Below are 25,093 nucleotides of genomic sequence, written 5' to 3'. Positions count from 1 at the left end.
AGTTATGCAAAAGGTTAATTTCTCATAATGACTTGTTCTTTAAATGCTGCTTTCATTGTGACCTGTAAATTCAATTTTCACCAGTTCGAGTAGTTGTCATCACACTGATATTAGCATCCTAAGGCCCCAATACTCAAAGTGTGGTCTCTGAATTTGCATTATCATCCTCAACTCTGAGTATGTCAGAAATTCAGACATCTGGGGCCCACTGCAGACTTCCAGAATCAGACTCTGCATTTAATAAGACCCACAAGGGATTCATGTGCACACTGAGTTTTGAGTAAGTGTTCTAAGATATTCCTCTAAATCTCTACCAAGCCAAGCTGAGTTTCAGTATTTCTATTTATCAGCTGGGTAACCTTGAATAGGGCACTTTTTTTCTTCAACCCTCAAGTCCTCATCTGTAAAATGGGGATGCTAATCCTACTTAAAGTTAGTTAAATTGAATAATAATTAGAATTTGTCCTATAAGTTGTGAATAATGATCAAAATATTCAACTTTATTCTTATGTTGTATCCTGACTGAATGATTGTATCATAAACTCCTAAAAGCAGGAACAATTTTCCCTCTACCTCTTTTTTATCCTCTCTATACACTGAGTGTAGTGTTCTGCCCATAATGAGGTTGACTATTTGACATTTACAAAAATCAACCTCCCTTGGAATTTCCAACTGTCTCTCCACCCCCCTCCCCCAAAATTCTAATTTCAATTTCCAACTCCAAGCACAAAGAGCTCCTGTCACTTTGACCTAATCCTCTGAGGTTCATCCCTCTAAATAAGTGTATTGTCACTATCTGTAAAGCACTTTGTTACTATGGCAACACATTCATAATTGGGTGTGTGAGTAATTGAGAGTGGCTCCCCTGACCAGGGGCCCTCCTGCCAGACTATACAGAAAACATTCTGTCCTCCTACATGTCACCCACCCATAGGTTTGCATCAAGACCCTACGAATTTCTCCACTTTACATGTATTTTATCAATACTATAGACCAACAGGAACAGAAGGATAGATATGGTAGGAAAAGTACTGGGGGAGGAAATTGAAGGTCTCAGTTTCAGTTCAGAGTCTAACTCATCTTTTCAGGACCCACACGTAGGCCCCCGCCATCCCCCTTATTTAAAAGAGATGAGTGAACAACGTGCTTTCCTAGGCTTAACCTCTCCCATGTTCTATAATATTCTCAGCCTCACTTAACTCAGCCTCATTTAACAAACCTTCCCAGCATTAAACATTAACACAGCTCTTTTTATATGGCACGGTTCATTACCATGCCAATAAATGATTAATTATAATTCTCCTTCTGGACCAATAATTTGGCGGGACTTTTATGATTCATAATTTGTGCTGTGTTGGAATGTTACCATTCGAAACTGACATACCAGCATTTATTGTTTTTTATTGCCTCTCTGAGGTCGCTTTTGAAAGAGACACCAAGTGACACATGTTTAAGAAGGGTTTAAAAGTTTGACGTGGTTGGAGTAGGAATTACTTATCTAGCGAGGAGTGGAGGATTGATGCTTCTGTGCATTTCTGTGATCATTTGAGCCTCAAACCCAGCAATGAATAATTCAACAGGCTGTTTGGCCACTGCAACAGTTTGCGATGGTGCATCCTGTGTGGTACCTGCCAGCAATTTCAATAACATTTTAAGTGTGATCCTGAGTACTGTCTTGACCATCTTACTGGCTATGGTAATGTTCTCCATGGGATGCAATGTGGAAGTCAAGAAATTCCTGGAGCACATAAAGCGGCCGTGGGGCATATGTATTGGCTTCCTCTGTCAGTTTGGAATCATGCCCCTCGTGGGATTCATCTTGTCAGTGGCCTTTGACATCCTGCCCATCCAGGCTGTAGTGGTGCTGATCATGGGATGCTGTCCCGGAGGAACTGCCTCCAATATTTTGGCCTATTGGGTCGATGGTGACATGGACCTAAGGTAAGATATCTAAACCTCCATATACTGCTATCGCGTTGAATTAATCTTTCAGAACCTGTGGCATTTTGACTATTCATCAGGTCTGCCACTGAATTAGGGTACAACTGAGGAAGTAAACAGAAAGGAATAAATGATTTTACTTGCCTTCCTGTGTAGCTGCTTGCCCATTGAAATTTGAGGGTTACATATATATATATTTTTAATCTAACTCAGTTAGTAGGGAGTTGGATAATTACTGTTTATCTTTGGGAAAAGGGTCAAAGTTTTTTAAAACAGAAATCTTTTTCAAGCCACACAGGCTGCAGCTGAGAAAGTTTTCTTTGTCTATGAGAAAAAACAACAAACAAACAAACAAAACTTTGTGGTGATGAGGAGCTTTGCCTGTAATCATGAAATCAAATTGTTCATTCAACATTAGAATCTTTGATGAGATAATAGTCAACTCTACCAAACACAGCTAGTTCTTTTGACAAGCTTTTTCTTGGTATAAAGCAAAGGAAGAATTTGTACATTTGTTTCAAATTAAAAGAAAAACACTTAGAGCAGCTTCTTTAAAAAAAAAAAATTATGCTTACCTTACTATAAAATAAACAGAAAATGGTTTCTCTGCTTCCCACAGAGTAATTTAAATTGCAATGATTTCCCAATTCATCCTGTGCCAGTCTGAACTAGCACTAGAAAAAAAAAGCTAATAGAAATAAGGCAAAGCATTAATGTGACAAGACTGAGAATTTTAATGCTGCAAGTCGAATAGACAAATGTCTTTTTCCTTACCTCACAATTCCTCATTTCCTGTGAAAGGTATGCATTTCTGCAAACCAGCCAGGTGTTAATGTAACGTATGCTTATTAAACACTGTACTCTAGGCAATCAGCTCTGTTAATCACCAGCTACTATACTCAGAAGAGAGAAGCTCAAAGTATAAAAATGTAACCACTGCAAAATGTAAAACCATTCCAGGTCAATCCAGTGTCTAGTGAGCAATTGGGAGCCTGCCACCGCATCTGAGCTGATGCTGATTTCACCAGGAGCTCTGGAAAAACCATTCAAATTATATACCTTCACAGTGCATATTTTTCATATAAGAAAATATCATATCTTCCTTGCAATAATTTTTTTTTTTCCCGTAAGGAAAGTCCTGTAAAGAACAAAGGATGACAAGTGCTGTTTAGGTTTTGTTAATCTATGAACCACCATATAGCAATAAGATCTTTTTAGACTTTAATTTAGTTTGACCAGGACAAAGGCACACAGAGATAAGAATTCTAAAAGCTAGTTGACTGGACTGAACCAAATTGAGTATGGGGCTTTGATTTCCACTAAACAGCTTTTATGTAATACAGTCAACCCTTGAACAACACAGTTTTGAACTGTGTAGGTCTACTTATACATGGATATTTTTCAATAAATACCGTAAACGTATTTTCTCTTTATGGTTTTTAATTTATTTCATTTTAAGAATACAGTATATAATTCATATAATATATGAATTATATGAAATATATATACATACACACATATATATATACATATATATACATGTATATATATATATAATCAGTAAGGTTTCTGTTACATAGCAGGCTATTAGTAAAGTTTTTGGGAGTCAAAAGTTACTTGTGGATTTTCTGCTGTGAGGGGGAGGGGGTCAGTGCCCCTAACCCTAACAGTTGTTCAAGAGTCAACTATATTTGTTACTTTTTAACAAAATGGAGGAGTCTTATACCCTGGCATAATGCCACATGTGTGATCATTTGATAAGATAGAAAAGTATGTGTGATGTTGGTTTGCTTGTTCTTGAAACAGATTCCCTTCTATGAGCTAAAACTGCAAAACCTTAATCTAAAAGGCCAAGCTATACTTTTCTGCGGTTTTAGGTAAATTTTATTACTCTTGAAACAGGAGATGATTATGAAATCTTGTCTATATTGCATAATAATTCCTGCAGTAAATAATAATGTTAGGAAATAAGAACCAAAAGCAGTGTTTGAAACCTTGGTGAAAAATCCAACTGAATCAGTGTATAGGTTTCCTTCGGCAAGTCAGAATAAGTCCTATAATGGGAGGGATGGCATTGAAAATTTTAATTTTCATTCTAGAAAATGTGCACTCCACAGATCCTCCTTGTCTTAAAAATAACACCAACACCTTTCCAGTCCAATAGTCACCTCTCTAGCAATTCCACCTATCTAGAACTCAATAATAGGCTTGTGCACACCCAAAATAAATCCCATTTAATCCCATAAAGGGACCTAGTCATTCTCCTAATTCCAAAGTTCTTTTGTGCTTTTTCTCAGCTCAGAGGATAAAAAAATTGGAAGTGGGCAGGGGTGCTAGAGAGGCAGGCCTGAGTCCCACAGTAGCATGTGGTCCTAAAAGCCTGACCTTGAGAGAGAAGACCAAAATGCCTCCAGAGCAAAGAGTTCAGCTTACAAAACGCAGTAGCCTTTGCATTGTTTATTTTGGGGACAAACACAATCACCCAGAAGACATCGCTGCATTTTAGCAGAGTAAATAATAATGTTTTAGCAGAGTAAATAATAATGTTTACCACAATGACCCATAATTATTGCAAGATGATGACATGCATTGCATATGTTAGGTGGAAGACTGATTAAATATTTCTTTAAAGCAAATTTAGAGAGAAATACCTCAGCTATCGGGAAAGTTTTCCAACACTTCATTCTTCCAAAGTGAGCACTGGATAACTAAAGTCCTGATAATTTATTTAGATACAATCCTATCTATCATTGCTATTTCCAGTTCTTTCCTCTCGGAACTTTACTTTCTCCGTTTCCACTTGAACTCTAGCAATGGCAGTCAAGATATGATTGTTTATACGAATGGGTTATCTGTACTAGTTGAATGTATGCCACAAATGCCAACAAAACAACCCCACCTAGCCTTAATTTTCCTGGGTATGGTTCCTGGAAGAAGAAACCAAATCATTTTTCCCTCACTCGTCATCTCTTCCAAACCTGGGAAACCACTGCATTTTAAAATCCCTCATGACAAAAACAAACAAACAAACAAAAAACAAAAAAAACAAAACCCATGCACACAAAGTAACAAAATAACAAAGCTTGCTCCTTGGAATACAGCAAGTCATACTGGACATTTCACCCCGTCCCCTGACCATGCCAGCCTAGAAAGTTATGGGAATCTGATCAGTGCACAGGTATTTTCACCTGTTCTAGTTGTGTCATGGGCACATTACACACAAAATCTTTCAGGGAGAAATGACAGTGACATTTTCAGGTGTATCTGCTGGGGGCCCAGACCCACATTTATGGGGATATAGAGATGTCTCACCTTCTTGTGTCCTCTACCCCCAGAGAGATCCTGTTCTTCAGTCTCTCCTTTCTTAGCAATGGCTTCAGCCATAACACACAAGGACATTTCCCTTGAGCTTTCCTTTCACATCCTTCCCTCAGTTTCTCCCAATTTATTCACTGTCATGCACTTTCTATACTCTCTTTTATTATTTTGTAAATTTATGGTCTCTAGATTTGCCTACCACATCCTTTGTTCTGTGGCCAAATATTGTTACATTGTTCATCTTCCAGTTCAGTGTTCACTGTTATTCAAGTTGTTCAATTCCCTTATCTTCCAGTTTATTGTAAAGTCAAAGCAATCCCTCCCATTTCAAACACATAGAAGTCCAGCTCTAAGAACTAACCCAACACTATTTGATTTTTCCTTTATTTTTCCTCAAAGTAAACAAGCTTTGATTCTCTCATGTAGCATTTATTTTTGTATATTGCTAACTAATATTTGTTAGACAGTATTATGAGCCATGTACAATATAAGTACTCTACATGCATTAGTGTATTTAATCCTCAAGGTAATCCTCTGAGGTCAGTACTATTACCTTCTGTATGTGACAGATGATAAAATTAAGGCTTAGAATTTTGACCAAGGTGACAGAGTCAGTACATGTCAGAGTTAGAATCTGAATCCAGACCTATCCATTTATCCCTCTCGAGACTCTTATCCTTTGCTCACTACTGTTTCTATCACTTACTACAGCTCCACTTTTCAGCACCACCAATAACACACTCCTTTTGATCTTTTAAATTTAGTGTTTCACTTCTAATATGATTATAAATCTTTTACATTTTCTTATAACAAACTTCATCGAATTCTTCGACATTCACTGAATTCTCGTTTATTGTTTTTATTTCCAGAAAGAAAAATAATTCTCCTTGGTGGTGAATAGAACTAAAGCCAAGAATTAAATACAAGAGATTTTCTTCTTTTTTACATTTTCTCTCCTTTCAATATAAATTCATGGTAGTATTTCTATTGTTGACAACTATGCTCTTTATAGAAGTTTAAATTTATTTTATGTAAAATTATTTTTTCTTTTACTGATTTATTCTCCTACATTGCTTCTTAAAATTATTTATCTATGAATTGTTTCTCACCTCATTTTGAGTGGATCGATGTTCTCGTATTAGCTCAAATGCCACTGACTTCCAACCACCTATTCTCTCATCTCTTGGCAGCACCTTACCGTCAAGATGTCTCCTAAAGTGAAACCTTTTCTTTCTCCAACTCCTGCCTTGTCCCTCCTATGGCCTTTAAGAAACTGCTCTTGCAAAACTCGAAATCATGATACGACTTCTTAATGGTCTTAGCATTAACTCAGTATTGAAGCTTTCACTAGGAAATTTGAAAGAGAAACAAGGAGAGAAGCAGACTTCCTTCTAAAAGTTGTTCTCATAGTTTAACACAAAAAATTCTCAGACTTCTCTTCACTATGATCCAGGTAATGAACACTGCTCCCCTCCACCATCACGCTCATCTCCTCCACTCTAGAAAGGATGTTCCACATAGGATGCAGTGGAATAAAAATAACTTCATTATGGGATAACTTTAAGTCCATTCTAATTTATTTTTAAAAATAAAAGATAAAAAAAGAGAATGGCATAGAATTGAGGAAGGTAGAGAAAAAGTGGAAAATCAAACCCCAGTACTTTAAATTTAAGTAGGACAAAGCACAATTTATATCAAATTGACTTACTGTGCTGTAGGACTTTGCTTAGCATTCTATTTTGTATATAAATTAAGTTAACCTGTTACCATAATCGATTGAACTTTTAGAAATGGTTTACATACAACTAGTGTTGATTATTGTTATACTAGTTAGCTCTACTCAGTATTTTTTTTCTAAATCCTTTCAACTCATTTTAAGTGAGGTCATTCCTGGTTTTTTAAAAAAATGATTATTAGGAAAGATGATTATTAGGAATGATAAACATTGTTCCCACTCTTTATTTTGGCAAATCAGTGCTAAATTAGATGGCTTGAAACAAAATTCCTCCCTGCAGCTGTTTTTCTTAGTATTGTATAAGGTGCTTGTTTCTGTTGTGTTTTTTTTTTGTTTTTTTGGTGGTTTTTTTTTGTTTTTTTGTTTTTTTGTTTTTTCGGGGGTTTTTTTTGGTGGGGTTAGGGGCTGTGGGAGGAAGCAGGTGTTTTAAATAATTTAGCATCTTTCTCCAAGTCGGCATATAACACCGTCAAGAAATTACTACTCTGATAGTCTCAATGCTACAACTATCGGAGAAAAAGCCTTTCAAAAAAATTTCTCTAGTTTCATGAGTCGGAATTATGCTGGAATATAGCACACACTATGACTAAATATATATTAACAGTAACTAGATTTTAGTGAGCACCTTGCTTTATTCTAAGTACTAGACTCACTGGCTCAGTCAGTTCTCGCAGTCTATGAGGTGGTAATGGTTATGATTTCATATTACAGATAAGGAAACACACACAAAAAAAGTCAAGTAAATTACCCAAAGTCACATAGTAACTGGCCATGCCTGCTTCCAATCCAGGCAGTTTCTGGCTTTGGTGCCTGGCCCAACTTTTAAGGCTCTGTTCCCCGGGGCAGAGAATGTGCCCCTGTATACAGGACATTTAATGGGAACAGAAAGACCCACTACCCCAAAACCTCTTTTACATACACTGTGACAGTGCTAAAAATTGCATCATTCCATATTAACCCCTCCATGTCGAAAGCCAAAGTCCCCTTACTTAGCCAAGTCAACTCTCTAAAACACAGATACTCGCAGATGGAATGTATCAGATCCTGCCTCTTCTGAATACACATTTGGCAAATTTCTTAGTAGAAATAGAAGTTAGTCCTACCCTGCCTGCTTGCGTGTTTTCTTTCTCGTTTGTTTTTTGTTTTTGTTTTTGTTTTTGTTTTTGTTTTTTTAAGTCAGCTTCCTCTTCTTTTCTCAAGCTATAGCATTTGGGGCAATAATTTGTCTCCTTTAAGGAAATGCAATGAAGCTTCCTCTCTTGGACATGCATTCTCCTCCAAAGGTCCAGGGAGGCCCATCTATCTTGTCCCAACACAGACAGACATGGCGAAGCCCCTGATGTCTTTCCTGAAATAAATGTGTTTGTTATTTTCTGATTGGAGTTTCAAAGAATGCCATGTAATGAGTTTAAATTGTCATTAAATATCTTCCCTGATTGTTGAAAACCAATGGGGAGGGAGGGATGGCCCAGAACAAAGTAGGAAGACACCAAATACGGATCTCATCATTTTGCTCAGGGCCAGACCCTGCATACACGGGGGCACATGTATATTTCTGTCCAGCAGACCAGATGGTGCTACTGGTTGAGACAGTCTTTTTTAAGACTTTCTAATCATGAATTGAAAAATGGAAACTTTCCCCTAGAAAACTCAGGTGAATGTATCAACCTGCCCATTTCCTTTCAGCATCAGCATGACCACATGCTCCACGCTGCTGGCCCTGGGAATGATGCCTCTGTGCCTCTTAATCTATACCAAAATGTGGGTCGACTCTGGGACGATCATAATTCCCTATGATAACATAGGTAAGTCATTCCTCTGTGAGATTGCCAAGTATTATTCTCCTACTCTCTGCTTATGCCCAGCTAGGTTCTCAAGCCAGGCTCAGACCCAGCCAGTATTTACTTACCTCTTGCACCAGCAGCAGTTTATGCCCAATTAGGATTTCATTACAAGTCACCCCTGTGTTTGAATTAGAGTTGGCGGAATTTAAATGCCAGACCTGGACACCATGAGAGAACCTGTTTTTTCCTTCCATTGATATCACCAGGGAGAGGGGCCAACTTAAGGGTTTCCCCTGCACAGCTGTCTGGACTTGAGGAGGCAGAAGTTGCTCATGTACCAGAGGCTCTGTTCTTTCCTTAACCCACGGTGCAACTAGTTCATGGGAATAAGAGTTTGCTCCCAGAGAGTCAAACTGAAGAACTACAAAAAACATTCCACTAATGATTTAAAAATTGGACCCCCGGTAAGCAATCATGAGTGTGGTGAACAGAAACTATCAGATAAAACATATTGTTTATAACATTTGACTGTGAGCCACATCTTGATTTAAAAGTCGATTTACTGGCACGGCCTGTGTGTCGTGCCTGAGAGTCACATTTGCTAGTTATGACTCTGTCTCCACTCATTTCAACTCCCAGATGTTTACCACTATCCCAGTGGAGTTTTTTCCCTATTTCTGGGAGAATAAATGATGGTGGAAGATTAAGTTGTTGGCATAACATGGGGTCAAGGGAAGGACAGGATGGTTTCTGATTTACCCAAACCAGGCATCAGGCATATTTCATAGAATTATCACCATAAAAGATGAAATTTAGGTGAAATAGTACATCAGTACCAGTCACTAGGTACACTGCATGCTAAATAGTCTATTTTCAGCTGACCGTAGAGATAAACATCCCCCTGATGGGCTGTGTCAAAAAGGTGAGAGTGTCCCACCGAAGAGAGCATGTAAGCTAAGGCTAAATGGTGATTCGGCAGGTTGTTTGTAAAAGGAATTTTTGTTGCAACAGAAAGCTGGCCTGGATGGCACCTAATATCCCTTCCATTTCTAAGAAAGATCGTGATAAAACTTGATTCGAGTTCTACACAACTGACTTAGAACACACTTTGGGGACACTAATTGGGAGCAATCTGTATTGCAATATTTTCAGATATTCTCCCTCTCCACCCCTATCATGGCCATTTGACCAAAAAAAAAAAAAAAAAAAAAAAAAATGTGGTCCTCCTTGACATCATGTTCAGAATGGGATTTCTTGATACAAGGTCCTACAACTGACCCCTGGAAACTCCTCCTGTCAGACACCGTCTCCTGCTGCAAACAGGTTTTAGTATGACCCTCCACAACCGCCTGCCTATGCTCATGCTGCTGAGCTCTCAGTCTGCTCCTCAGAGGACACCTTCCTTAAAGTTGGAGAATGCAGTTTGCTTGAGTGGTATACATTTTAGGCCTCTCAAAGAACCTGTCTGTGGAATGAAGAGCTTTAATTCTATATTATTCATTAATTAAGAAGAGAATTTAAGCTTTAAAATATTCTTTTGATATGCATTCCATTCTGGAAAATGTCCCATAGCAATATGAGTAATTCTAACTATGGTGTGAATGACTTATATCACATCCTTCAATGACAGTAAATTCTGAAAGCAAGAGAAAGTGAGAAAGAGTAATTAGAAATGGGTCATCAAAGAAAAAACAAAATAAGAAAGAAAATAGAAGAGAAAGAAGAAGAAAAGTTAAAAAATTTAAATGAGAGTTTGAAAAACAAAAATATTAATTCTGCTTACTCACCATTCTGCCCAGGCCTATTTCCAACCTAACCTTCTTGCTACTGGTTTTTCTAATCTTTTAATGTAGAAAACAAACAACCTAATTACTGCAAAAGATGTTATCACTACGTTTTCGATGAGGAAATTAGGCTTAGGGTCACTGTTTAATCTGTCCAAGATGACCAGGTTGCCTGGTCTGTTCTGCACTTGTTCCGCACTGAGGATAGGTCTGTTTGGCACAGGTTCCACATAGTGCTCACCATGATTCAATAAATACCCGGTGAGCCCCTTCGGATGATGCATTTGGATGGAGGAGAAGGCAGCTTGTACAGCTGGTACCACGAAAAACACAGTGCAGCAAGTTGTTGTTCGTACTCCTCTCTACCTTGTATTTGAGTGCATACAGTACCACATACTGTATATCTGCTTCATCACCTAATTCTCACAGCAGCACTTTGAGATGGGTGTAATTTTACCCATTTCATAAACAGGGAAACCATGGCCCAGAGGGGTTAAATGATTTGTACAGTTTTCACAGTTTGTAAATAAGGTTCGGCTCTGAAACTCTCTCATTCCAAGTTCCACCACATGACTCCAAGCACCACTCTCTTTCATTCTCTTTTTCCTTTCTACCTTTCTTTCCTCCTATACCTGCTTTGTAAACTTGATTAAAGACCAAGTTATGGTTCAAATGGTGTAACTGTAAGCAGATGCTTTCTCATCTAAATAGGCAGGAGTTGGGCAGAAAGCACAGGAATGTGAGGAATAAGAGAAACAAGCAGAGCCTGGGAGAAGAAAAGAGTAGGATCTCTAGACCACTGAAGAGTAAAGAGTTAGAACAACCCACCTCTCCAGGTGAGAGTCACATACTCTGAGTATGAAGAAGGACAAAGAGTGTGTCTTTTCCAATCAACTTCAAGTCCCAAAAAAAACTTTATCTGGCCTCATTTGGTCAAGAGAGTAAAGTGAATATGCAATGGATTCGAACAGATGGTCCTGCTTGCATGTTTATTCCTTAGCCTTGGGCTGCCCCCAAGTCAGAAGGCCTCTTAGCAAGAGGGGCCAAACATGGGAGTTTGCTGTCTTTTCATAGATCCAACACATTAAAAATATGTTACCAAAACCTAACCACACACATTCCAAGCACAGCATTTTGCACCTAGATTTAAGCTACCAGAGTACAATCCATACCAAGATGGTTTTCATTTAAGTTCTATAAAATTCAAACAATTTAGAGAATAGACCGGAGACCCAGGGGAGGAAACTCTTCTCAAAGTAGCAGGATGTAAGGATCCCGAAAAGGGATTTTCCTGAAGGCTCTTACCAGTAAATCTATAAACAACCCTTTTTCAGGTCCATTGTTCCACCATTTTCTCCTTAATTTCTCCTTGCCATCATTTTTTTTTTTTGTCCTGCTCTTGGTATCCTTAGCTACCAGAAGCTTACAAAGAAATTATGTTTTCGTCACTATAGTATTCATTTTAAATTCATATTTACAGGCCTGGAATCGAGAATCTGTTTGCCAGTCCTAGTTCAATCTACTCCAATACTAAGGAATGTCTGCTGTCAGAATTTCATTTTTCAATTCCACTTTCTCTCAATGCTTTAAAAAGAATGTTTGAAAAGGAAACAGCCCATGAGAAGTTACAAGTTGTGTGTACTATATTATATAAGAACAGCTATTGGACAAATGAGTGTTAAATAATTTAGAGAAACAAACCACACGTCATGAGAACAGCAGTAAATTTAACATGGTGAAATTGAAGTATGACTCTTATCTGGCTGGGTGAGCATGCTCCTGCAAAGAATTATACTTACTTAAGAGGTCGTCAAATATATTATCTCACAGAAAATTTAAAGCATGCTTTTCAACCTATTCTCTCACCTCTCTGCTATATATTTGAATAACTGAAATCATTCTTAACCGGAAGTCATTAGCCTACAGAAAGCTTGGAGAAGTTTGAACCTTTTCTTTTATTTCTTCTACCAAGAAGTAGCAGATATAAAATATCATCTATGTACTTCTTAAGAACACGCACACACACACACACACGCACACACACACACACACACACACACACACACTTTGAAAAGGAATTTTTCCTAGGATATAAAGATCCAAACACCAAAAAGACAAGATTCTGACAAAATGAAACTAAAAAATATCAATCGGCAGTATAAAAACTCTAAAAAATTTACCCCCAAATTTAAGGAAAGGATTTATATTATTTACTGAAGTGGGTTTTTTGTTTTTGTTTTTGTTTTTGTTTTTAATTCTGTTCTATGTATTCAAGAAGGATACTGATATATTCCCTAAGCTTTTTAAGGCTGCTTATTTTTCTGTTTTCCTCTTTTCTTGTGCTGTGTTCTGTTGATCAAATTGCTCTTCCGTCATCTTTAGGTACATCTTTGGTCGCTCTTGTTGTTCCTGTTTCTATTGGAATGTTAGTTAATCACAAATGGCCCCAGAAAGCCAAGAGGATACTTAAGGTAAGTGGCCCATGTTATAGAATGCAAAGTCAAATGTTCCATAGTGTGAGTTGAAGTGATAGGTCTTTCCAGCTACTACACTCGTTTTCTCATTATTATGGGGGTGGGACTTAAAGTTATTAGACATGCAGTTGACTCTTCTAGAAAGACTTTCCTTGTTGTATCCACAGGGCAAATTTCTATCCACCTTTTGAGATACGCAATTCAAACATCACCTCTTGGTTTTATTCTACTCTGTGTTCCCACAGCACTTTGTTCTTATCTCTATTATGTGGCTTTGTATTATAAAATATATCTACACAGCTGTCTTAGATAACAGATCATATCTTTCTTATCTCTGTATTCATATGACCTGGCAATTGGTAGATAATTATATATATATAATTTTATATATATTTATATATATATATATATATATATATTCTGGCTAAATGATATGGATATATAAACATGGATTATATAGATATATGGATATAGATATAGAGATGTAGACATATTCCACTGACCAGGGAACAAATTAAGCTTGTTGGTATTCTTTGTTTCTCTGGATAAAAAAAAAAAAGTTATAAAATCCAATTTTTTTTAATGTGAAAGGGAGAAAACAAGAACAGTAGCTTTTGTTTACATGTATATTTTAACTTTTATAGGGTTTATATCTATTTTCTCATTACCATAATAATCATAAAAGGTGACTAGGGCAAGATTTTATCCATAATTACAGATGAAGAAACTTAATATTCAGAGAAATTTCATAATTTACCAAAGGAAAGAGAGCAATAAGAATGGAATCCGGAAGCCAGATCTTCTAGTTCTTATTGAGTGGGTTTTCTTCCTCTCTGACAAGGATAATTTGCAAGCTAGAACAACTTCAGGCTAATTGAACATGGATGCTACATGTCCTGCTATTTTCTTAAAAATTAAAACATAGGACAAGCACCAGCATTTCTGGCCACAGCCATCAAGCAAGGAATACACAGAGAAGTCACTTCATTATCACATTTATTGGTTCTCCTTGTGTCTTTCTTCCAGGTTGGGTCCATCACAGGTGCGATCCTTATCGTGCTCACGGCTGTGGTTGGAGGAATACTGTACCAAAGTGCCTGGGTCATCGCTCCCAAACTGTGGATTGTAGGAACAATATTTCCTGTAGCCGGTTACTCTCTAGGGTTTTTGCTGGCTAGAATAGCTGGTCAGCCCTGGCACAGGTAGGGTGTTTTTGTAAATCAGATTGGAAATTTTCTTCTGTAACAGCAGTTGTATTAGTTTGCTAGGGCTGCTTTCACAAAGTACTCCAAATGGAGTGGCTAAAAACAACGGAAATTTATTGTCTTACAGTTCTGGAGGCTACAAGTCCTAAATCAGTGTGTAGCAGGATTGATTCCTTCTGAGGGATATGAGGGGGATTCTGTCCCAGGCCTCTCTCCTTGGCTTGTAGATGGCCATCTTCTCTCTTTTCTCTTCATATTGTCTTCTTCTGACATTTCTCTATATTCAAATTTTCCCTTGTTGTAAGGATGCCAGTCATATTAGATTAGGGTGCATCCCAATCACCTTATCTTAACTTATTACATCTACAATAACCCTATTTCTAAATAAGGTCACATCCTGAGGTATGGAGCCTTAGGGCTTCAGCATATGCATTTGAGAGGACACAATTCGACCCATAACAACTCATAAATACTGATGACAAATTCAAACTCTTTCACCTGTAACAACTATTTCTGAATATGTCATTCTACATAGACTCATTCATTCCTAAATTATGCAAGTCCCCCCAGAAAGAAAATATTGACTGCCTCTCTTTTGCTCAAATTCTTCTGGACCATTTCCAACACAATGCGGGTTGATCTCTTCCATTGTCTTGCATCTTTATTCTCCAAGCAGAGTAACTTTAAGAAAAGCACTTAGGTTAGCCTTTTAATATACGAGGGTTCCTCTAGCCAGCAAAGGTAAGACCTCATCAACCAAAGGTGCTAAATACTAGAACTAGGTTTAGCATGTAGAGGTTTGCTACTGAGTAAGAGCATTTCCTCCTCTACTAGCCCATCTGAATCAACAGACAGAGGGAAAAGCAGATGTAGGAGCTGGTGCCTGTATGAAGTTTGGAAAGAGCTGAGCAGTCCTGGACAGTGGAAAAAGTTGGATACGTGAGGCAGGCTGACCTAGGCCTGCACTCTGACAGGCCACATACCTACCAACTGTGGGACCTTGGGCCGGGCACTTTTTCTCTGACCTTTCTCATCTGTAGAAGGGAGGCAGTAATGCCTACCTTGGAGATTTTTGATCAAAATTTAACCAGAAAAACAAAATCAATTTAACAATAAAACAAGTATAACAAATACTCTATCTTGAGTGTTTGCTCAGCCCCTGCTCTGTGCTCTGCACTGTTAACATGTACATAATTGAAAAGAGTGAAATGAACTCCTTTGCCATTTGTACACCACTAATAAATGATCCATAAATGAGCCTGCATTTATATTATATTTTTAATTTATATGTATATTCCTCTTTATTATATATATTTATTCAATCAATACCTTTATTTATTAATAAATATATATTACTTATTAATAAATATTATATATTAAATAAAACAAATAAATATTCTCTATGTAAATATATATATTTACACATATAGATATAGATGACATAGACATATTTCACTGCTCAGGTGGTAAAATAAGCTAATTGGTGTTCTTTGTTTCTCTGGACAAAAGATGTTATAATCTCTAGATTTTTTTTTTAATGCAAAAGAGAGAAAACAATGATGACAGTGTCTTTTGTTTACATATGCCTTTTTAACTTTTAGAGCATTTTATATCTACTTTCTCATTATCATAAGAATCAAAAGATAACAAGGGCAAGATTTTATCTATATGTGTGTATATACATATAGAGAGAATATTTATTCATATTATATAATAATACATAAATAAGTTACATAGGTATTCCATATAAATAAAATTATATATTGAATAAAATATTAAAAGCAGATCTATATACATATATTATATATGTACTTGTTCTCATATCTACTTTTAATGTTATATCATAACAAAGCAACACAAAAACAAAACAATAAAAACGTGTATTCTCTTAACATTTCTTTTAGGTGCCGAACAATTGCCCTGGAAACAGGGATGCAGAACACTCAGCTCTGTTCCACTGTGGTCCAGCTCTCCTTCACCCAGGAGCAGCTGAATCACGTGTTTACCTTCCCACTCATCTACAGCATTTTCCAGCTCATCTTTGCAGCAATATTCTTAGGAAGTAAGGAATATGCTAATCACATTTTATTATGATGTTCTTCTTTAAGGAATCCTGGAGTTATTAACAAGGCATTTTTAATAATCTTTTTCTGGCAATGAATTACATAAATTAAATTAAATGCCTTTTTTTTTCTGGTAGTGAAATAAATGGGTAGAAAAAGCCACCTATAAAATTATCATGATTTCCCAACTACTGAAGAAAAGATTATAATTTTACCAAAGATTCTGGTAAAGATTATATGTAAGTGAAAAATAACGGCGATCAATCCTTTCCACTGACTCTCTTTTCCTCAGTAAGTAGGGAGGCATATTAACCTGTTAAAAACCATTTTATCGTGTGCCTTCCTACATGCTTCCTGGAACCTTGAACCAGTAATTTTTTTCAAAACATTGTTTTGATATGCTTTGTAAATATAGGATATTTATCAGAAAAATGGTATACTGAAGATATTTATCAAGCTAAGTTTCCCACATGTGCATGTATATATAGGTATATTTTTTAAATACCCATATAATCGAAACAGTTGAAGCAAACATGTTCTTTATTTCAGGTACTAGGGATAGCTAACTCGATTTTCAATTTTATTCTGATGTAGCATATAGCTTTGACCCATTAGCCCCTGCCACCTGCTGGCCTTCAACTAGTTAAAACTTCCTCTACATTTTATTTTCCAAGGACAGATGATGGTTAACCTCTATTTTATTTAAATATTTTTTTTATTTTTCAATTACAGTTGACATACAATATTATATTACTTTCAGGTGTACAACATAGTGATTAGACATTTAAATAACTTATAAAGTAATTACTCCAATAAATCTAACACCCATCTGACACCATACATAGTTATTATAATATTATTGACTATATTCCTTATGCTGTACATTACATCCCCATGACTATTTTGTAACTACCAATTTATACTTCTTAATCCCTTCCCCTTTTTACCCAACCCCCCCAACTCCCCTCCCATCTGGCAACTACCAAATTGTTTTCTATGAGTGTGTTTCTGTTTTGTTTGTTCATTAAGATTGTTTTTCAGATTCCGCATATAAGTGAAATCATATGGCATTTGTCTTTCTCTGTCTGACTAATTTCATTCGGCATAATACCCTCTAGGTTCATCTATGTTGTTGTACATGGCAAGATTCCATTCTTTTTTTTATGGCTATATAATGTTCCATTGCATATATGCACCATTTCTTCTTTATCCATTCATCTACTGATGGACACGTAGGTTGTTTCCATATCTTGGCTATTATAAATAATGCTACAATGAACATATAGAGGCATATGTCTTTGAATTAGCGTTTTGGGTTTCTTTGGATAAATACCCGGAAGTGGAATTACTCGGTCCTTTTTTGTCTTTTGTTATAGCCTTTGTTTTAAAGTTTATTTTGTCTCGTATAAGTATTGCTAACCTGATTTTTTTTGTTTCCATTTTTATAAAATTATTTTTCTGTCTTTTTACTTTCAGTCTGTGTGTATTTTTTGATAGGAAGTAAATCTCTTATAGGCAGCATATGTAAGGGTCTTGTTTTCTTATCCATTCAGCTACCCTACATCTTTTGATTGGAGTATTTAATCCATTTATATTTAAATTAATTGCTGATAAATATGTCATTATTGCGATTTTATTATTCACATTTTTTGTAATAGTAGTTCGGTTGTGATGAACTCCCTTAGTTTTTCCATGTCTGGGAAGCTCTTTATCTGTCTTTTGATTCTAAATGATAGCTTTGCTGGGCAGAGTAATTCAGTTGTAAGTCTTTGCTTTTCCTGACTTTGAATATTTCTTGCCAATCCTTTCTGGCCTATAAAGTTTCTGTTGAGAAATAAGCTGGCAATCTTATGGGAGCTTCCTTGTAGGTACCTAATTGCTTTTCTCTTGCTGCTTTTAAGATTCTCTCTTTGTCTTTAATCTTTGGCATTTTAATTGTGATGTGTCTTGGTGTGGGCCTCTTTGAGTTCATTTTCTTTGGGACTCTTTGAACTTCCTGGGCTTGTGTGTCTATTTCATTTACTAGGTTAGGGAAGTTTTCTGACATTTTTTTAAAACAGATTTTCAATTCCATTCTCTCTTTCTTCTCTTTTTGGTATCCTTATGATGAGAATGTTGGTACAGGATTTACTTATTGGAGCTCTGGTGCCTGCTGAATCTGGTCTTTGCTGTGTCATTTGTGGAGATGGTTCAGTGGTTCTCTGGTGTGGTCTGAAGCTGGCCACCACTTGTGTTGATCCTTGGGCCTCTTGGGAGGGGCTGTGGTGCAGTCCAAGTTTACCCACTGCCTGTGCCCTGCATGGGGCTACTTGGTATGAGCTACAAAGTGATCTGCAAATGGCCGCCATTTGTGCTGGTTTTGCATGTGCCTGGGAGAGGCTAAGCTGCGATCTGAGGCCAGCTGCCACTAGTTTTGGGCTTGAGGCTGCTTAGCAAGAAGTCTGAGGATACATCAAGGCTAGGTGCTACTTGTTTGGGGTTTGTAAACCTTTGAGAGATTTTAGGAAAGTCTGCAGCATGAGCCAAGATAGGTTGTTTGCATGGAAAAGCCACTGGAAGCAACTTGAGCGGGCCCACACGTTGCATGGGGAAGGGTCTCAGAGAATCACTAGAGTGTGGCAAGCTAGATATGATGCCTGCCTGTGTGTGCAGACTGAGTGAGGAAAGAGCCCAAAAAGGAACAATGGCTTCTGCCGGCACTTCTGTCTGAGAGAAAGCTGCTCCTCCAGCCCTTTCCCTGAAGCCAGACGATTTTGTTCTTTCTCATACATCCCTGGCACCTTTTGAGCTGCTGCCCTAAAGCTGGAGCTCAAAGTGAGTCCGTCAGCGAATACATCCATGCATGGGCCTTTTAAGAGGACCACCTAGGACTTCGGCCACCCTCCATTTCTCTTAGCCACAATCTCTGCTGGTTTACACAGCCAGATGTTAGGGGGACTTCTCACCCTGACACTGGAAACCTGGTCTTGGAAGTCTGGTGTGGGGCTGGGACCTTTGCTGCTCAGGAGGGACCTCCGCAGCTGAGATGTTCCTCCCAATTGTTAAGTACCACACTTGAGTGTGAAATGAACTCAGTCTGGGTCTCCACCTGTCCTCCTATCTTCAACACAGCTTCTTCTGTATATCCTTAGTTATAGAGCTTCAGTTCAGCTAAACTTCAGGAGATTCTCAATGATGGCTTTTCTGTAGTTTAGTTGTAATTTTGATGTGGTAGTGGGATGAGATGAGCACAGCATTTACCTGCTCCACCATCTTTACCAAAACTCTAACCTCTATTTTTAAATTCTATTTTTTTTTAATAAGAAATTGCTGTTTTAAGCTTCATGGCATTTTAATGGGGATTGTATGGTGAAGGTAAATGATGCAAATGATGTGAATGTTAAGTTATAAAATGCCTGGAGTTAGTTTTGTTTAAATTTGGTTTTACTTTTTCACTTAGCTCCAGTAGGTATTCAACTTGGCTGTGGGTGCTAATCATTTTCTTCATTACTGTCTTGAATGTTATTCTCAAAGCAGAGTTCGGCTTTCTATTACAAGACTATCTGAAACCACTGGAAACTTTTCCCTAATTTATCATTGATGCAGAAGACAGGAGTCCATGGCCTAATTATTTTGTTTTCTTGTGTGATACAAATATACCCAAATTGGTGCACCTCAATATTTTTACAAATAATTAGTTAATGATGTCTACTAGACAAGCCAAAGAAAGACTGGTTGATAGAGCAATTAAGTAGATTTACTAGTTGAATAACTAACTCAAAAGGAATTAACAGATAAGCTGAAGGAATGATGGGAGGGCACCAGTACTGGTCTTAAACTTTCCCACAGTTTTATCAGCAAAATTGAAATTCCAATTGAATCCATATATTGGTTTTGAAAACAAGAAAGAGATCTTTATTAAGTATATGCAATGCTTAGAGGCATATTTCAGTGAAAGGATTAGAAATTTAAATATTTTTTGGAACAAGAATAGGAAAGGAAATAGAAGAAGAAGTTAAAGTTAAAGGAATAATAAGGAAGGAAGGAAGGAAGGAAGGAAGGAAGGAAGGAAAGGAAGGAAGAAAAAAGAAAGGAGGGCAGGCAGGCAGGGGAGAAAGAAAAGGAATAAACAGGTCGATTAAATAAAATCAGGAGTCTAAGTATAAATTGAAGCAATCCCAGCTCAAAGAGTTTGTAATAAAAGTGTTGGAATATTTTAACTAACCACAGCTCAATTCAATCAGTTCAATAGCTCAGGGCTTCAAATCTACTATATTACTAGAAGTGCAGGGACCAATCCAAGGAGATATTGATCTTGATATATTAATATCTTTGAAGCAGGACATTGTATCTCTCAGCCATGTATCATGATAGTTAACATTTACCAAGCTCTTACTGTTCTCCCAGGGCCATGCTAGGCACTTTAGTACTTTATCTCATTTAATGTTCGCAATTGCCCTTTGCAGTAGATAGTATTATGATATCAAATTTAAGTGTAAGATATTGTAATTTGAGGGTAAATAATACCTTCTCTTCCCCTGAGGACTTTGGAACCAATTAAGAGGTAGAAGAAAAAATCAGATATGTAGATAATACACTTTTATTACAGATAAAACAATTAGGAAATATAGCTCAAAACTGCTACCAAGCAGGCTTGTTAATACCTCACCCTTCCACTGAATCACACATGTGCACGTAACACACACATATACACACATAAATTGCAGGAGTCCCCTTGAAGGGCAGTCTGCCCAGGTGAGCTGACCTCAAAAATATGCTGAGAAATGGCTGAGAGTGGCAGCTCCATAGAAGAGAAAAGGCTGATCACCAATCAGCCAAGGCCCCCTCCTTGTGGGAAAGAATGAATAAAGGCTGGGAGAGATGGGAGTGTTATTCTAGCTCACGTCCTCCTACACAGACCATTAGATCAAGGTCCTGGACATTGCCCCTTAACGTAGCATATTTATTGAGGACTAGCACATTAACTGGGAGATGATATGTACAGAATAAATGCTTGGCGAGTACCACCTGCAGAAGTCATGGGAGCAAGTATCCTATATAGCTGTACACTAGATCTTCCTAAACTGCAGTCATTTCTCTTACCATGAGTGACCATGGAACTAGGAATGGTGATTGTCCTAAGTAGCCTCCAGCCTACAGAATCTGCAAACTGATTTTTGAGCCATAGCTTTTAATCACTGTCCAAAGTAAGTTTGCAGCTAATTATTATGAAAGTTGCTTAACCTCTCCTGTATTGTTTTTCAGTTTATTTGATATATAAGAAATATCATGGAAAAAACAATGAGGAATTTCCAGAGAGCAAAGACAACAAAACAGTCCCCGAGTCATCGCTCTATAAGGTGAATGAAGGATTTCAACCACAAGAAAAGTAGACACCAAGTAGACAAAAAAGAAGAATTCTAAAGACCGTGCTTCAGCTATAACAATATTTAATTATTTGTTTTGATGGGATATTTGGCAGGAAAAAGTTAAAGCAAAAACTTAAATTCCAGTTGAATCCATATATTGGTTTTGGTACCAAGTGACTGACAGTCCAAATCTTTAATGTAGCAAATATTTATATGTATATAAATATTTCTGTGTCTTTGAAATATCCCCCCCCAAAATATCCTCAGATCTCAAACTGAACCTGACATAGGTAACACTGAGAGCCTCGTATTCCTGAACTGAATTCTTACCCAGAATCTCATAAGCCAGAAATGAGCACCTGACTTTTTTATATTAAAATAGCTCCACTGAATTATTATAAAGTGATCAAGATTTTCTCCAGTATTTATAATTGTAAAAAGATTGAAATGAACATCTTCCACTAACATTAATTAATGTTGCAAACTATTCGTGTAACTTTGTAGTGTAACATGGGCAAATATCTGACTTCTTGTATTTAAAAATACTAGCCTTCTCTAAATGATAACCCAAAAGCAAAAATAAGAGAAAAGAGTTTCTAAATAGAATTCAACAACCAAATTAATAATTTTCTACATTGGTTTCTCTGTCTCAGGAGTCCAATGACACCCACTAGACTTTTTAGGAAATGGCTTGTATTTAGCAAAGCATTCTTTAAGCCTTGGAGAGGGACTTCCTCAAGGTTTGCCTGAATGAGGCAGGCGCATGTTGGCTAATATGACAGCTATTCAGTTTATATGGAGCCCCAGAGTAGGCATCATTGACTGGGGAGGTGTCAAGAGGTACAAAGACAGTAGAAGTATTGGAAGAAACACCACTACTCTAGTGGATGAATTCGATTCAATGGGAGATAATGGGAATTACATGAAAAGGCACAAATAACAGAATCCCACTTGAAATGCATGACTAGCTCCAAGTAGATGTGCAGAAGTAAGAAGCGATAAGAAAAATGAAGTCAGGGAGCTATAGAGGAAGTGAGTATTGAACAGTATTTGAGAAAGAAGAGCACACACCCAGGGCCCAGAAGTAGAAAGGGCATTGCCATGTAAGCTCCTTGAATGCTATAAGCAGGTGTAACAAGAGGAAGCAAGAAGGATTTGATCAATGACAACAGGGTTTTATGGCAAGAGGGAACTGGCTGAGTGTTGGGTTTTCGATTTTAATGTCTAGTTTAATTTCCTTTCCCACATTCTGCAGCAAGATGCAGGCACATTCTTAACTCATTTCATAGTGATTTAGTTCCACTTTTCTGTTTGGACATTTTTGCTGCCTCATAGACTCCCTTTCAAATGTTTTGGCTCCAAAAGGGCCTTTTGCGTTTGAATAATGTGAGTTAGATCCTGCTGGTGCACCTCAGCATTACAGGAACATGAACATCAGCTCTTTCAATAGAGGGATGAGGGATTCTGCTTTTCAATGTTGTAATATTTATACCTTTTTATAAAAGATTCACATTTACAATTGAATAAGGATCTTATATTTTTCTATCATTAGACAAATACATTAAAAGGGACTAGGGACTTTTATTAAAGGATAGTAGGTGAGAGGTGGTACAGATTTTCTTATTAGGGAGTGTCAAAGAATATGCTTTCCAACAGTGCCAAAGGGAGACTTTCAGTCTGTCTGTAAAGTACCTCTTATACTTTCATCAAATAGACAACAGGCAGCTGCACTAGAGACACACTGTGAATTCATATCATAATTTCAACATACCCGAATTCAAGGGCCTGGATGCCAGCAGTTGCAGCAAGCAGGTTTTTCCTCCCTGTTGATAAAGATATGAGAGTGAGACAGAACTTGGCTTTCTTACATAATGTGGTATCTTGTAAGTTGTGGATTTTTTCCTACTGTGCTAGAGGGAAGAAAATTAGCTGTTTTTAAGTTGACAGCTCTCTATTTTTAAATGACTTTGAAAAGACAAATAAATTATGTATTTTATTGCTTCTGTGAGTATCATATTAAATGAATATTTTATTTGAAAGGCTTGAATAAATGAAAATAATTTTTGTAATGTTTGGCCTATTTGAGTCTTTGTGACAACTGTCAAGATATTTTCACTATTTAATTCTAGAGATATAAATAAGGTAAAGTTTCTCAAATATTAAATTATTCTTTAAAACATGCCTGAAACTCTTAATTAAACACTCTAATAATAAGGTCTCCCACTGATACAGACTGAGGTTGTCCACAAGAAAATCATACTAGTGTAACACTAACTAAAGACTCTTAAAAATGGTATGATGATGATAGTTAATCTAAAAATAATAATAAAAGTATTATGTGTACTTATAAATAAAACTACCACTACCTTCTACTATATACATACATATGTATGTGTGTGTGTGTGTGTATGTGTATATATATATATATATACACACACATACATATGTATATACACTTCAAAAGCCACATTAGTTTAGAACAAGTGTCTTCAAAGTATGATATGGATACTCCTGGGAGTTCCTGAAATTATCTAAGGGGTATGCAGGCACAGATATGGAATCAATTTCCATTTCTTCAATTTCCATATGTATACTTTCCCAAAACTGACCTGCTTGAAATGCTTGAGTTGCCCTTAGTTCTCATTTCCAACCTCCTCTTCATGGCAGGGTTCCATTCACCGCCCCCCCACCCCCCCAAAGAAAGGAAGACCTTACTCTCATCATCCCTTAGGCTTATTATGGTACATTGCCCAGGGTAAAAGACTTTTGAACATCAACTAAAGGAACAATCAAAATACTGGTGCCTGAGGAAGGCTTCTCATCTTTCTTAGTTGTATACATTCTTATTTAAGAATTTAGAAATGGGATATTTTGACCCATGTTGGAATATTTTGAATATAGAAATACTATAAAGTAGAGTGGAAACAAAGACAATTTTCCATTAACACTCTCGCTAGCAATTTCATCTCCAACTATTTATCCAAAAAACATCATTCTTGAGGGTAATTTTGTGAGAGCGAGCAAAGGAGCATTGGTTAGAAACATTGAAAGAGAATACCGTTTTTTTCACCCAAGGGAAGATAAATTTATGGCAAATATCTGAATCTTATCTATCTTGGAACTGCAGTTCCGATGTGAGGGGACTGACATAGGGACTTGTATTGATGGATTGGTTAGGACTGAAACATAAAGTCGGATTTTTTTTTTTTCTGTCAGAGAAAAAAAAGTCTGATTTGGCTGATTGGTTTGACAGGGGTCCTTGCTTTGCCAATTAGGAAATATGAAAGACATTTTCCATAAGTTAAATGAGATAAATCTGCCCCTCCAAGATTTTAAAAATATATTTAAAACGTTATAATATCAAAATCATATTATAAAATAATTGATCTAGAATATATAAAGACTTACATTTCAATAAGAAGGTAAGTAACTAAATTTTAA

General features: G+C 36.9%; 1 protein-coding gene across 1 annotated transcript; it reads left to right on the top strand.

Annotated features, from left to right (window-relative positions):
- The first annotated feature begins 1,370 nt into the window (after positions 1–1,370).
- SLC10A2 (solute carrier family 10 member 2) lies at positions 1,371–23,831 on the top strand. Its single transcript, XM_039848982.1, has 6 exons — positions 1,371–1,941; positions 8,681–8,799; positions 12,945–13,033; positions 14,063–14,238; positions 16,146–16,303; positions 21,549–23,831. Exons 1-6 carry the CDS (start codon positions 1,565–1,567, stop codon positions 21,674–21,676), a joined length of 1,047 nt encoding a protein of 348 aa, XP_039704916.1. The 5' UTR covers positions 1,371–1,564; the 3' UTR covers positions 21,677–23,831.
- The last annotated feature ends 1,262 nt before the right edge of the window (positions 23,832–25,093 follow it).

The sequence above is a fragment of the Pteropus medius genome, unplaced genomic scaffold, assembly GCF_902729225.1.
Source record: "Pteropus medius unplaced genomic scaffold, Ma_sr-lr_union100, whole genome shotgun sequence".
Classification (NCBI taxonomy): Eukaryota; Metazoa; Chordata; class Mammalia; order Chiroptera; family Pteropodidae; genus Pteropus; species Pteropus medius.
This window is presented reverse-complemented; position numbering and strand designations above follow the sequence as displayed.